This window comes from Copadichromis virginalis, linkage group LG18 (genome assembly GCF_057382275.1).
Source record: "Copadichromis virginalis isolate Kocher_CV1m ecotype Utaka linkage group LG18, C_Virginalis_male_GT1.1, whole genome shotgun sequence".
Classification (NCBI taxonomy): domain Eukaryota; kingdom Metazoa; phylum Chordata; class Actinopteri; order Cichliformes; family Cichlidae; genus Copadichromis; species Copadichromis virginalis.
Window position 1 is genome coordinate 21,276,745 of NC_140635.1, and position 15,855 is coordinate 21,292,599.

The following is a 15,855-nucleotide window of genomic DNA, read 5'->3' on the forward strand; positions in this document are numbered from 1 at the left end:
TGAAGAGTCAGATGTGGACAAGGCTTATGATAATTTTCTAGATATTTTTACTATGTGGTACAATAAACATTGTCCTGTAAACGAACACATGACAAAGAAAAAAAAGATAAAAAGTCCTTGGCTCACAAAAGGAATTATTAATGCTTGCAAAAAGAAAAACAATCTGTATAAACAGTTTATCAAAGTAAAAACAAAAGAAGTGGAACAAAGATATAAAACATATAGAAATAAATTGACTGATATTATAAGAACGAGCAAACAACTTTATTATAGAAGAAGATTATATGAAAATAAAAACAATATAAAAGGAACTTGGGATGTGTTAAACAACTTAATTAAACAAGGATCTTCTGGAACATCATATCCTGAATATTTTACTGATGCAAATGGTGAAAATCACAACATGAGTAATATTGTCGATGGGTTCAATAAATTCTTCATAAATGTTGGCCCTGAACTAGCAGCGGACATCCCGTGTCATAAAAATGAAAATATCAGTAATATAAAATCAAATCCCTTTTCACTGTTCCTCTCAGCTACAAATGAGCAAGAAGTAATAAATATCACATTAAAATGTAAAAGTAAGTCTTCAATGGATTATCATGACATAAATATGTCTGTAGTTAAACAGGTTATTCTGAATATTGCTAGTCCCTTAACATATATCTGTAATTTATCATTTCAGTCCGGTTGTTTTCCAAAAAAAATGAAAATTGCGAAAGTAATACCACTATATAAAAGTAATGACAAACACAGTTTTACCAATTATAGGCCTATTTCTCTACTGCCTCAATTCTCAAAAATTCTAGAAAAACTTTTTAATTCAAGATTAGAAAAATTCCTTGAAAAACATCAAATAATAAATGTTGGTCAGTATGGTTTCAGAACGCAAAGAACCACTTCAATGGCGATAATTGAGGCAGTAGAAGAAATTACTGATACACTGGATAAAAATAAATATGCAGTTGGTATTTTTGTTGACCTCAAAAAGGCCTTCGATACAATCAATCACTCAATTTTACTGGATAAATTGGAAAGATATGGTATTCGAGGGAAAGCTGGTAACTGGTTAAAAAGTTACCTAACAGGTCGGGAACAATATGTTAGCATAGGGCATTACCATTCAGAGAAACTTGGTATTACATGTGGTGTTCCCCAAGGGTCAGTGTTGGGACCAAAACTTTTCAATGTATACATAAATGATATTTTTGATGTTTCTCAAGTACTTAAACTCATACTGTTCGCAGATGACACCAACATATTTTTCAGTAGCGATGATTATACTGATCTTGTAATGACTGTAAACAGGGAGCTAAAATTAATAAAAAAATGGATGGACATAAATAAATTATCATTAAATATAAATAAAACTAAAGCAATGTTTTTTGGTAATTTAAAATATAATATAGAATTACCAATTATCATTGAAGGTGTACCAATTGATAATGTGAGTGAAAACAAATTTTTGGGAGTTATAATTGATAACAAAATTTCATGGAAACCCCACGTCAGACACATAAAAACCAAAATTTCTAGAAGCCTCGCAGTTTTGAACAAAGTGAAACAATTCCTTGATAAAGATGCACTTCGTACTCTGTACTGTACCCTGGTTCTTCCATATCTTACATATTGTGTGGAAGTGTGGGGAAATACATATAAAAATACAACTAATCCATTAGTCACAGAAACGAGCACTGCGTATTATTCACAAGGCTGGTTATCTAGATCATACTCACAAATTCTTTCTTCAGGCAAAGTTACTTAAATTCCAGGATCTGGTTAATTACAATACATCCATAATTTTGTATAAAGCTTTTACTAAACTTTTACCGGCAAATTTACAAACTAGATTTGAAATTCGAGAAAAGGTTTATAATGTGAGAGGCTTTGGAGAATTCAAATTACCCAGAACTCGAACAACCCGTAAAGGCTTTTGTGTGTCTGTATGTGGTGTGAAAATCTGGAACAGTCTGAGTTTACAATTGAAACAATGCAAAAATATTCATAGATTTAAATTTCTCTACAAACAGTTGGTCTGGTCACAGTATACTCAATGATGGGTTTTAGTGTGCTCTGTAATGTCTGTCCTCTTACCATTGCTGGTATGGATTCCAAAATAAAAAATAAAAAATAAAGTGTGCGTATGTATGTACATATATGTACTTGTGTGTGTAGATATATATGTATGTATATGTATGTGTGTCTGTTACTTGTAGTTATTACTGCCTGTTACCTGTGGTAATGCAATTTATAATTTATATATTCTGTATTCAGTTATGAAGGCTCTAATTGTTGGTTGCGAGCTGCCGCTTAGATGCTTGTATCTGCCCGGGGCTGTTGATGGGTCTGTATGCAATGATGGGCGTAGCTGCGGGAAGTTTATTGTTTTTTTTTGTTGATGAGTGAGTATAGGGGTGGGATTTAATACGTTTTCTTCGTCCCACTCCTTTTTCAGGCAAGTTTTGTTTTTTGTTTTGTGTATTTTATGTTCAATATAGGTATTTGTTGTGCCTGAAAATGAATAAATAAATGAAATGAATGAAATGAATTTTGAGAAGATTGTTTGCCACTTATTTCAGTCCAGTTCTTGTGTAATTTGGCATACCTCAGCTTTTCTTCCTGTTTCCCTTCCTTAAAAATGACAGGCTTCTAGACAGCCACCCTTCCCTTGAGACCATTGCAGCTGAAGGACCAGGTGTATCTCTCAGATCCTGTGTCAGATCTTTGTGAAAGTAAGTATCTGAAAGTGTCTTGACTTTCAGATACTCTTCAGCTGCTGTACATGGGTTTTTAAGACATTTTTCCTCCATTTGTCCAGTTTCCTCAGATTTTTCACTGCACCCCATGCTCAGATATCCAAATTTCTGCCTAATGTATTTGAGAATCACCTTCTTTGACATTTTTCATAGATTAATATGTTATTGTTAAGTGACTCGTTTGGTCAGGTACCAGGATTGAACTAAACATGAGGGGGAAAAGAAGCGAGTCTCCAAAGAAAAACTTTTAAATACCTTGGACATTAACTATTTTTTCAATCTGTGATTTAGGAAATTTAAATATATATGGCAATAGTTTTATTTAAACAAAAAAATTATTAAGATTGGATTGTTGACATTTTTTGAATGTTAAGTAGCAAAAATTGCATGATTGTCTTAAAAAAATAACAAACATAAATCATCAAACAGGAGAACTTTAAAAAAAGCAGCTGATATAACCCACTGTGTACTAATCACAGGACTTCCCCATGAGTAACTCAACACATGTTCAATTCCCACAACAGCTGGGGGTGGGGAAAAGCTTTATTAATCATGCAGAACCGACAATTTGCTGGTTATCTTGATAGCAGTGCCATCATCCCAAGTGCAGTACCCTCTTCAGCTGAAATGGTGCCACCCACAGCCACAAAAATACACACTCTCAGTCATAGTAAACAGCCTCCTCTCCTCTCAGTTATTAATCACTGACATTATTCCCCTCCTCGCCTTGCTCTAATTCAGTCTGATGTTTGTTTCACAGAAATGATTATAGCTAGGGAAATTAACATGCACTAATGTGAGCACTAAAGGGCTTAGTTATATGTCCAGTCTATTTAGTATAGACCAATTAATGAAATAATCACAAACTAGTCACTAATGCTCTGTATTTTTTTAACATTATGTTTTGTAGAAGTAAGTTCACGGTGGATTGTTCTGGAAGGAATTCAGCGTGAAAGCATGGAAATAGAACATTAATAATGCACACAAACAGTATTATTAAGCAGCCCTTTATTTTTTTAATGCAGTCCATGTTTGCTAAAATGTTTCTATCATATTTTTTACCTTAAATGTTTGTTTTTGTAATTTTATCAGTGTGTCTTCTTACTACATGAAGCAATATCAAGCTAAAGTGTGCAACAGACCCACTAATGCTTTGGTGTGATAGCAGATTCTGCACTCTTAGTCTATCATGAATTCTGCACCCCAAACAGAGCCTCAGTAGCAGATTCTGCTCCACTGATGCATTGAGAGGAGAGATAGCCAAGTATCACAAATTCACATTTTATCAAAGAAATGCTCCATTTGCCTTACAAAAATAAAGCTTTGCAGCAGTAATTTTGGTATTTAAGTAGCTAAGCATGAGAATATTTATAGCATTTTTCCACATTACAAAAAAGAACAAAGATAGGACTGAGAAAAGAGACTGCTGCAGTTTGTATTGCACTGTATTGATTGTCTACATAGATATTAGTCAAGCCCATTTACCTAGAAATTCTGGTTTAAATCACTCACGTACTTACTGGAGTTAAATATTGACATTACCAAAGAGAAGATGTGTGTCTGTTACCTATAGACTTAATTTTGTGTGCATAAAGCCATTTACTTTTTTTTCTTGTCTCCAAAAAACACTTCATTCTAGGTGATCTAAGTGATTGTGTACTGGGTTCCACATTGTTGCTAAATCTGCAATAATGCTTACTGTGACTTTATGTCACTAAAACAGGTCAGAATGCTAAGCACTGAATTTGTTGAGATTTCTACACCAGTTTAAACATACATTCTGTTAATCAGTGCACTGTGCTGCACACTGTTATAATTAGTGAGACATATTGTAGTGAAACTTTACCTCAAAGTAAGCCATGAACTGTGAGAGTCTCTTTTCAGTTTGAAGATTTGTTTCAGTTACAGATTACTAGACCAGACAGATTACTTTGATGTAGTAGTCATAATTCTTGAGTGACTGTCTACTCCAGTAAAAACTAATGTTGATTTCAGTACCAGTAATGTGTGCTAAGATTGTTCTCCAGTAGGAGACGTATTGTTTAGTCTTTACATCCACACTGAGACTGTTTTAGCTTGCACAGTGTTTGTCTTTTCACAATTGAATAATAGGATCCTGCTGATACAAGGCATGCATCTAATAAACTTCAGGAGAATGTCACAAAGCGTCCTGCTGATGAACATGTACATAAATTAAATAAGATGATTCTAATTAATCAAGAAAAGATCTAGATTATCCATTCATTTGAATGTCTTCATTCCTAATGTCAATCCCAGAGGAGTCCTTGGCAAAAGAAGTAATAAAGCTCCCATCGTTTAAGAAATGATCTACAATCATTTATTTGCCTGGCAAATACAGATGTGTAATCTCTTTTACCAGTGATGCTTTATGTTTATACAGTAGTCTTTTGGGGTCATAAATCATTGAAAACTCTGAAAGATAGGATCTGTAGTTTTTAGTTGTTTTATGTTTCTTTTCATGTGACGAGCAAGAGCAGCCACAAGTGCTCTCAAAAATAAATAAATTAAAACAAAAAGAAGAGTAATTAAGTCCTTTGTGAATGTGTGAATGTTACAAGCTTAGGCAGTTGGGTTTAACAGATAAAATAGAATCAGATTCACCATGGGTCACTTTGCTATCAATCCCTCGCAGTAGCAAAAGGCAATTCAAATTCCAGATCAAATACGCATCCTTGTAATTCAATTAATGCAATATACATGAAAATATCCTTTACCTTGGGTATTCTCAAGATGACCCCCCCCCCCCCCCCCCCCCCCCCCCCCCATACACCTTAAAAATGAATAATGATTTTTCATGCTTCGCCCCAAAGCCCACGAGCATTCCTTCAGGCTTTGAAAAGAGCAAAACATTTCATTTTGGGGTCAGCATCAGGGAGTACAGGTCACTGCTAGTCTGTGCTTCAGGCAGAGGGAAAGGACGCGAACAGACAAAGCTGCCTTCAAGAGTGCGCATCAATTGTGCATTCACGGGGGAGTGAGTCACTTCCATAGAAAAAGGGCTCTGAGTCAGAAGCCATAAATGTGTAGAAAGAGTTTTCAAATGCTTGGTGAGGTTCTGCATTTGAGGCCACCAGAAGGGCAGAAGAGCTAATTCTAAAAAAGAAGGAGTCATCATTTGGGTGCTGTAGCATTTGTGCTGTACTGTGTGCTCAGTGTTTAATCCCCTGAGTTATAGCGCTCGAGTGAAATTTATTCCAAAACAGTTCACTGTTGCCATTCAGAGCAAACTTATAACATCTGAATTCTGCCTTGAAATTTGCTGCATTAATTGTATGTCTATCGCGTAATCAGTTCTGGGATATCCTGCTGTGTCAGTGGTTACATCCCCTATGTAGTATCAAACAAGCCCTGCAATGAAATGTTCCAGGCCAAACGCACTGCCAGACTCACCATGACACTTCCCTTTTATTAGCATCCAATTTGATGAGCTCATTTCCGCACCAACACTCTTATCACAAGCCAAGCCTGGAGACAGTCAGACCCCTAAGACACAGCCCCCCACTTTAAACCACTGCTTAGAGGGCTGTTTGATTCTTCAATTAATCTCTTGTGTCAGAGGGGAGAAGCTGTAAGTCCAAAAGCTATTGATAGCGTCCATGTTCGGAAGACTGAGAGTTGGCAGCAAATAAGAATTTTCAGTTGTTGTCCAAGCAGTTTGTTTTGTGTGTGTGTGTGTGTGCGTGTGGCACACAGAAAATCTGGTTGGTAAATATCCTAAAGTAAAATAAGCACTTGAAGGAAGAAAATGAAGCATAAAATCAAATACACAAACAACGAGATGTAAAGTTAATCTGCAATGTCAGAGGATTACACAGGATTTTTTTTTTTTTGCATCATTTTGCTGTTTCAGCAAGATGAAGGAGCACCGACCTTATCAAGACACTGCTTATATCACAGGCCAGAGATTTTTTAAGGGTCAGCACTTTTATGATTGCCTCGACTCATATTCACAAGTACAAGTATATGCAAGCACGACGACAAAAGCACTCACATACCCATAAAGACATCCTTACAAACACGCTCGCTTAAACCATCCATAATCACTTTATCAGCCTCGCGCTGCCTGCTGAAGCATCAATTGATTTGTTGCCAGTACATGTCACTCCTCTCCAGTGCCGTTAAATCTCCCAAGTATGGAAGATTAGCATCAATATATAATTCTAAAATTAATTTGGAGGAAAATGAGGGATAAGTGCATCGCATCATTGAAAGTCAATTTGTATATCTCACCCTCACCCGTGAGGTCAACTGCTTACGGTATTGGCCACAATAATACTAGACTAAAATAAGATTAATGACACAAAGAGCGAGCCAGTGCTGGTGGAGGTTACAGGAAATGGGCACACACTGATGTTGTTTTTTGTTGTTTTTGAACGCCTGTGCGAGACACTGCAGTGCTCAGTATCAGCTCCAACTGTTCAGCATTTAAACCATCAAAACTGTAAAACGTTAAATCACCGATTCTTTACGGACAAATTTCCAATCTATTATTAGACATCAAAAACGCTTCCTATTTAATTCAGGTTGGCCGCTAGAAAAGTTTAGCCTCTCTGACATCAGCTCAACAACAGCTCTGAAGAAATTAACAGCTATAGTTCCTGCCAAGCTTCAGGGCCACAGAGCATGCCAGAGTTTAAAAGGCCCAGCATGCATTTGTCTCAATCACAATTTTTACAAGGCAGAGCTCAGCTATCATTAAAATATTTCCTCACACAAGACCATGAAAAGCATCATTAAATGATCTGGATTAGATTTCAGTGTTGATGCAGGAGAGGATGCATAATGGAGCTTTTTAACAATATGTTGTTGACAAATGAGGCAAATTATAAAGACGCTGGAGTCTAACCAGGAGCCTGGCATAGTGTGTGTTTCTGATTGGTTGTAGCGTCCGAGGTATATTTCCATAGTGATAAATCACAGAGTCATATTAAATTGTGCAACTCACAGCAATAACACATTAGCAATATTCTGATATTAACAAATACATTCAGCATTGCATGTTAACAGCATAAAGATGATGTTGGCGACTAAATTGATTCCGGCTTTCTTTTTTGTCACAGTTATACAGGCAGAGTTGTAGGAAATGGTCTGTATGCCCAGAGGAATAACCCAGAGGTCAAAGTTCGCAATGTGGAGTGCACAGTCGCTGAAGCTAAGGAGAGGCTGGAGAACTTCAACACGGTAGGATGGATTTTTCAGTTATCATATGCATAGCTTAATTCTTTTATTAGACCAGCTATCATAAAAACAGGAAAATATTAATAGAAATCTGTCAAAAATGTGTTTACAACTATAAAATGTGTGCTTATTCATTAGTAGAATAACAAACTGAATTCATGTTTTAACACTAAAATGTGAGCCAGCACACTGGACATATTAATAACATTCAACCACTAAACCCATTTTGGTCTGTTCAGTAATGCAAGTAAATAGCTGTAATTCAGAATCTAATAATTTTTTTCTCTTCTTTTTGTCAATTTTTCAGCTTTCTTGTCAAATAGTTGTTTGAAAATTTATGAATAACAACAATATTTATATTTTAGCATTAAAACTCTGATTTTGAGTAAAGAGCTTAACTGTGATGGATGCACATGGTCTAATTGTTGTGTTTTGTAATTAATAACAAGAGGAATTAAGAAGATAATAATAATGCTAATAATACAGACTTGATGATTGTTGGTTGTGGACAAATGCAACTCAAAGTCTTATAAGGACTCAAATGCTATGACACATTGTCAAAAGAACTACTGAAATGTCCTTGCCATTTTCTTTTGATCCAAAGACTTGTTTTGAGCTCAGAGGCAGATATCAAAGATAAATGAAAAGGATAGTGTGTGAAAGGGAGACAGTGACAAAAAAGGGAATTACTGTGGAAAGAAAAAAAAAAGAAAGATGAGAGGCAGGAGCAAAAGGTCATGAATGAGTGACAGATAGCATAGATGACACAGGCAGCTTCAAAGTGACACTGTTTGTCATGTAGATGGGGTTTAGGGCTGAAAAGAACCAAGAAGAAAAGGGCCATTTCAGACAGTCCCTAGAGGCCATTTGAGGAGACAAACGGGCCAGGATTTGGTTCCCCTCTGCCCGCCTGCCCTTTTGTTGCCCTGAAAAAATTATGGCCACAGATAGAAAGTGCAGCGATGACTAGAGCTCTATCTCTATATCTCACTTTGCTTTTTCCGTTTGACCACTTTTATACCTGTGTGGTTTCCCATGCTTCCATCTTATGGATTTCCCTTTTTCTCTGTATTAACTGTATTTTTGTTTTAGTCTTATTTGAGTCGATAGTGTCACTCGTTACTCTTTCATCTGTACAGCAGCCACACTATATATCACTCAACCTGTTAACTGGCAGTTCAAGATCATTCCTGTTAGACCACAACATCCCATTGTGCTGGTGGCTGTCAAGTGCCTCGTTGTCATGGAAACTATGCAGAGTTGAGCGGGTGTCCTGTTGACATTTACAGACTTGAAAAGCCTACCTTGCATCTACACTAGGTGCCAGAGCTTGACTGAGCTTTATGTTTGTGCCAGATAAGAGAGAGTATCACAGAGTGTTAGCCTGCATGAAGTGACAGTCAACCAAAGAAAGTCTTGGTCGACTGGAATCGTTACTACTCTCAAACCAATCGATTGGCGGCACTGGGTGGGGGGTGATAAGAGAAGAAACGTTCAGCTTGGTCTCGGTGTAGGTGTGTGCTCCTGCGAGACCGAGGAGCTAGTGAATCTGTGGTTTGGTGTGAATGCTGTTATAAATGAATTATTAGGGCAAACACGGAAATCGACGAGTTCTGATGTATTTGCACTCAAAGCCTTGAGCCTAAACGGGGAAGTTGTTTGAACATAATAACACCGACAAAATGTAAATGTTAATTGAACAGGATACATTCATTTGGGAAAATTAAAAGCTACTAAAACACGCAGGAGGTGACAAGATTGGCTGATCAGTGAGAATTTGGCTGAATAAACAAATATCAACCAAGCTATCAACCAGTCGAACTAGAGATTACAGCACAAGTCATCACATGTGCTCATACCTGTGTGAACAGATTGCTTGCTAAGATGCAGATTTGCAGACATAGGAACACTAAAAAAGAGAAAATAAAACTGTATGTTTTCTGAAATGCTGCATATTAACTTTTAAAGTTCATCTATGCCTGACAGCAAAGATGGTCACTATTTAGACAAATACTGTAGGCCAGATAAAAGTGGTTTTGTTCTGAATGTTCTGAACATTTTTGGAACCAGAAGCTTCAATTCATCAATAACCTTTGAGCATACTTTTGCTGGATGCTGGCAAACAGTTGATAAGTAAAGGCACAAAACATGCAACATGCAATTTACCTGAAATACCTGAAAATTAATTTGCTTTTTAAAATCTATCTGCATTCATAAACAAGGACTGGAAAAGGAAGTTTTTCATTGCTCTGAGATTCAGGTGTGCTATTGGAAAGACGCACACTGCTTTGTATACAGTGGGCTGCTGAGGGGGCCTGGGAGCATGGAGCAAACCTATAAATAACCAAAAACCAGCCAGGCATGTGATTGTCATTGTTCTTGGAAGAGCTGCAAGCACATAAAAGTAAAGGTTATCTTACTAAAAGTGCAGGCAAACTATCAATTTTTATCTTTGAATAAATAAATAATGAGTTTGATTGATTTTATGTTAAATCTGATTTCATATTAAACAACAAAAAAATAGTTTGATAGTATAATGTGTGACTGTGACAGTAACAAAAGGTTAAAAAAAAGTCTGCCTGGTTTACTCTCATGGACTAGATGATTCAAAGCATAGCCTGCACAGTGTTGGTCCTCCGTGCATGCTTGTACCCCCACTTTCATCTTTTCAAAAATTCCTTTGAGTTTCAGATGCTCGCAACACTTTTAAGTCCTCACTTCTTCAAACGACTGTTTAGGGTTAAGATTTCGATTGTGTGTCGATGTTAGGAGGATAATTAGGCCGTGCGTTTGTCTTCTTTCATCCTTTGAACTACTGTGGATATTTATTTCATTTTAAATGGAAATTAGATGCTGACAAATAACAAATGCACACCGACTGCTTTTAAATCATATCCATATTTTCTTTTTTTTTTAGCTTAAAAGATATTGCAGGTTTTTCAGAGAAGGTCTAATCTCAGCTTTTTCCAGATTTGAATAACTTCAATTTCCGGGATTAGTGGGCTTAAAGACGTGTATATTTTTACCTACTGAAGAGCAGTTACACTCTGAGCACTGTGGCACTAAGAGGATTGGAAAACTACTCTTGATATATCGCAGACTATGACCCATCATCTAACCATGGCACCCTTCTGTTTAAGCACTCAGATCCCTTTACAAAATGAGTATGTGTGTGAGTTTCACCCACACAACCCTACACATACAGTACACACGGGGATAGAGCTAGAGGACATGCACACAACATTTCCACGTTAAATCAAGGACATAACATCTAGTAATAAAACTAAAATACACACACACACACGGGACAAGGCTAAATCTTGACCTTCTATAAAATAGTCCATTAAATGAGTAGGCCAACTCCCCTGTCCTCCCCTGTGTACCTCCTCTAACTCTCCTCTTTCTCCTTTTCTTTCTTTTTGCCTGTAAAGGTTGCTAATCCGGACAATAAATGCTTCAAAGTAGATTTCTGATTCTTAGCCATCAGTCCAGCTGTTTTTGGGTGGGGATCATTTCACAACGGTCTATCTGTTTCCATGTGATTATTAAGTCCAGATCATTTGTCAGTTTGTCACTTTGCACTTTTGTAAATGAAAAGTCAGCGGCAACATTCAGGGTAGGAAAAAAACCCCAAAACACTCAGACGCTGATTCTCATGCTTTATTTCTATCTTTATTTCACTCAGACTCACGCCTATAAAGGGGCAATAGCATTAACAATTTTGAAAGCGGTTGCAGGATAGAGAGTTGGAAAGCATAAAGATGCAATATAGTGAGGCTGACATGTGATTGATGGGACTGACTGCAGCTTTGCTGTCTTGTTTGGCCAGTGGCCCAGATAGGTTCCACATCAGAGAAGCCACGCTTGTTTTAGACCCACACTGTGCATATCCTCTTTGTGGGTCCAGTCAGTCCATGGCCCTATCAGCTGCTGCACAGACTCAGAGACTCAGAGTTCTATGTGCCTTTGTTAGATAGACTTAATTGTGCTTGCTTTTTAGAAACGGTTAAAATAAACAGATAAACAGCTGATTCTTTAAAGTATATCGGTTTTATAGATATACAGCTCTCAGCGGACTTTCTGACTTCAGTATACATCTCTTTTATGATTTAGCAATGCCTGCAGCAGTGTGAAAGGGTTTGAGCTCTCAAGAGTTAGTGGAGTCCAGGGATGAAGAAAGAGCTCGGGCTGAGCTGGCAGCCTGTCACAGGGAGGGGACAAATTCTTTCCACTTGAAGAAGATGATGGAGTTGGTCTTCACAGGAGCTCTGCTGCTCTTTACTGCTGCTGTGGCAACGATACAGCAACAAGTCTCACTGCCCAGAGCTCTCTGTTCACTTGGCAACCAGACTTCATGAACCCAGACTGTAATTTAAATATAACTTTTTTTTAAATGCCATAATTAGATGCAAAGCTCATAAAAATTCAGTGAACTGTGGATGTTTTTCTTCACTGGGTAATACTGTATTTGCTTGCCTTTTGGGTTATAATTTTAATACAGTGATTCTTGTCCTGTTAAGAAAATATGTGGCTGGTTGTGTTTTTGGGACACGGTTTCAAAAATCCCTTTTCCAAATCCCCCTTTTTAATCTTTTTCAATCTGCTATGGTATGCATTTGTAAAACCATATTAAAGACTGTTTTCTTAAGGTTATCACCAAGATGGATTACAGACTCATGTGGCTTCTCCTTTTTAGTAAATGTTATTGAATCAAGGAGATGCTGGGTTTTTATGTGAAATTATTCACTTTTCCATTTGGGATGATGGGGCATAAAAGTGAAATTGATCATATCGCTGCAAATTGGCACTAAATTCCTGATCTGTTTCAGTTGGGATTCTGAATATCTCATTTCGAGACACACTGATTTAATTTACTTTACATTAGATAAATAAACATATTTTCAAAGGCTTCAGGTAAGAAGAGAAGTCTTGAAATAGAAAAAGAAGAGAAATGGATATCTCAGAGAAAAAGTAAGCCACAATCTAATTTAATTTTCCCAGCATATTGGCCTTAGTAAAAGCACAAGTAGTGTAGAAGCTACACTGATTTGACCCAGTAAGTGGGTTGATTATCCTGATAATGTTTGGTATTCATGGTGTGTAAACTGGATTGGTGCCTTGAAGTCAGCTCTTCAAACCTTTTGCTCCTTTATAAGGACATCTGAAGCCGATTTTCATGTCTAAAAAATCTGCTTCCCAGCAGCAAATGAGCACCATTCGCTGTCTTTCGACCCGCACACCTCTCGCAGGAAGCTGTCGGAACATGCACTCAGAAAAATGCTGATGTCACCGAAACTGCCACGCATTTTTCAATAACATCTCCATCACTTAGCTGTTAGAAGTCAAAGTTTGTTCCCGTGCGCATATATTCCACACACGAGCTGTTTCAGTCAGTACCTTACAGGAGCAGGGTGTGACAATCTAATGCAGCGATTAGGTTAATGGGGGTTACATGAGGGCGTGTCCAACAGAGTGTCACTAACAGCGACAAACTCAATCAGCTTGTGCTAGCTTGTAGTGGAGGTGTGGCTCGGCAGTTGTTGAAAAATGTTGAAAACATTGCTCAGAGTTCTAAGAAACTTAGGTGGACTTTTTTTTCCACAAACAGCATCTGTTTTCAGATTTCATACTGATTTAATAAAATGTCATGCAAAATTAGTCCATGTGAACACCTCTGGCTCATTATATTCAAGATTTGGTTCACCAAGACAGATCCTTCTATAGCTTTTCTCTGTGTTTCCCCTATAAATTTGCCCAAATTGTATTTTGCAATTGCATCCAAACATGATTTTTTCTCTCTTAACATGTGGGGAATATGAAGGCTGCTGTAGACAGACGGAGTAATTTAAATTATAAAAACGAAGCTATGATAAACTATATTATAATGAAACCACTGCTGCCATCAGAAAATAACAATTGCTCTACATACACATGGATAAGGCTCTTTTATAGTTATGAACAGTCTTGTTGACCATAACAGGTATAATTAATATACACAAGCAGCACAGTACAGCTACTGCAGGTATGGATGGCAGAGCACTGCGGCTGTCCAGAGTTTGTTTTGAACCTGTCACTCTTCTTAGGATGCACCGTTTTCATCTTTTCATTCCTATACTTTTAGAAGAAGCTTCTCCCTCGCTCCGTCTCTCTCCCAGCCGCCTTTTCTTTGTCAGGCAGTGTGAGAAATAGAGATAATTGCATCCAGTTCCTCTTTAATTGGGGACATCCACAGACACACAGACATAACGGATATTTAAACACTCATATTTTGTCTCCCAGCTGATGTTTGTTTTTACTTAAAAGCATTGTTGGCCGTAACAGTATGTGAGAAAATGTAGCCAATTTCATTCAACAAGTTGAGAGTACTTATGTTATGCAGACATTCACCGCTGTCAGTTTTTCCTTCAGTATCCTCCAAAATTTCCTTTGCTTTCCTTTTTTTTCTGCCCGCATATGCAGTTTTATCACCACTGCCCTCGATGAGGTGATACTGTTTCAGACAGGGCTGATAAAGAGCAGATGTGGGCACATGGAGGATAGGACTTATGATCCTTGTCCGCAAGGTTGCCAATCATACCCTAAATGTATGCATAGCCATATGAAAATGCTTACTGTAACTGTTGCAGTAGGTTTCATCATATGCCAAGTGGTCACATTTCACATTTTTACATTTCATGATTAGATGTCCCATTTATGTCTACATTACAGCAGAATCTATACAGCTCAGTCTTTCTTCTAGACTCCAAGGTGATTGGTTACTCCTGGCAGTACAGATTTTAGCGTGACTAGGAAGCATTAAAAAATGCAGGAATTCAGCCCTTGATTCTCTCAAACCTGCCGCATCATCCTCTGACTAAAGAATGCTTTTGAAAAGAAAGAGAGAGGTGCATTAGTTGGCACTGTGAGAGGGGAACTAGAAAATATTTCATGATTTGGGATTTTATTCAAAGCCTTTTTGGAATACCTGATTTGCCCTTGGATGCCAGGGTAATTTCAAGGTAAGCCTTAAAGGAAAAGGTTTGTATCTTGTATCTGTGCCCTCGCCGTACCCATCAGCTTACACAACTGCAAGTTGTTCAAGCGCCTGTCTGTGCTCCTTTTTTAAAAAGAAAAACAACAAAATGTTTCAGTTTTCTTTCCCAGACTTGAAAATCTTTCATTTGTCTTTGTTGTTTCTCGGAAACTGTTGGCATTCAGTATATATAGATGATGGCATTAACGATAATAACTTCTGATTATCATAAAACATTGTAAAGTTAATTGCGCTCGCAAATTATAGCTTGTCAGTCTTCTATTGAAAGTTTAAATTGAAATGAAATGTAAATACATATACATGTTCTCAATTCTAATAGGTCGTTCTAACCCAACGGTACACAGACATGTCAGAGAGAGTGACGAGTCATGTTAGAACAAAACCATCTGTCTGCATCTCAAAGGCACAGTAAATCTCTGACTTATCCATAATGTAAAGTCTGCTGCTATTGAGATATTGTTCCCACTTGTCTACTCATTGTACCTCATTGGAGACAGATCAGGAGGATGACCCTTTGAGTTGTTGTTGTTGTTATTTCTCATAAACAGATCAACCTTTGTGTTGTTGAACATATTGTTACGGTTTTCTTTGTTGTTTTCTTTTTGTAGCATATTTTATATTTGAAAAAAACTGACACAGCTTAGCAGGCTGCCTGTGAACAAACGCTCCCTTGATGTGTTGATGGCTTCTGCTCTAAAGCGAGAAGGAAAATTAAATAAATACAAACCATTTTAAGAAAGTGCTTAAGATGCTCATTGAAATCCAGAGCAGAAGCAGTCTTTTTCTATCACATTATACATTCATGTTATTCATATCTGTCTCTAGCTCCACAGACAAATTATAAATTTGCTTCCTCGCTATGTTACA

At 37.3% G+C, this 15,855-nt stretch overlaps 1 protein-coding gene across 1 annotated transcript in view; it reads left to right on the forward strand.

Annotated features, from left to right (window-relative positions):
- Window positions 1-15,855, forward strand: part of gpc5c (glypican 5c) — a 109,247-nt gene that overhangs the window by 67,568 nt on the left and 25,824 nt on the right. Inside the window, exon 9 of the mRNA XM_085439917.1 lies at window positions 7,838-7,958. Within this exon, the coding sequence (XP_085296043.1) occupies window positions 7,838-7,958 (121 nt within the window). The remainder of the gene's footprint in view (window positions 1-7,837; window positions 7,959-15,855) is intronic.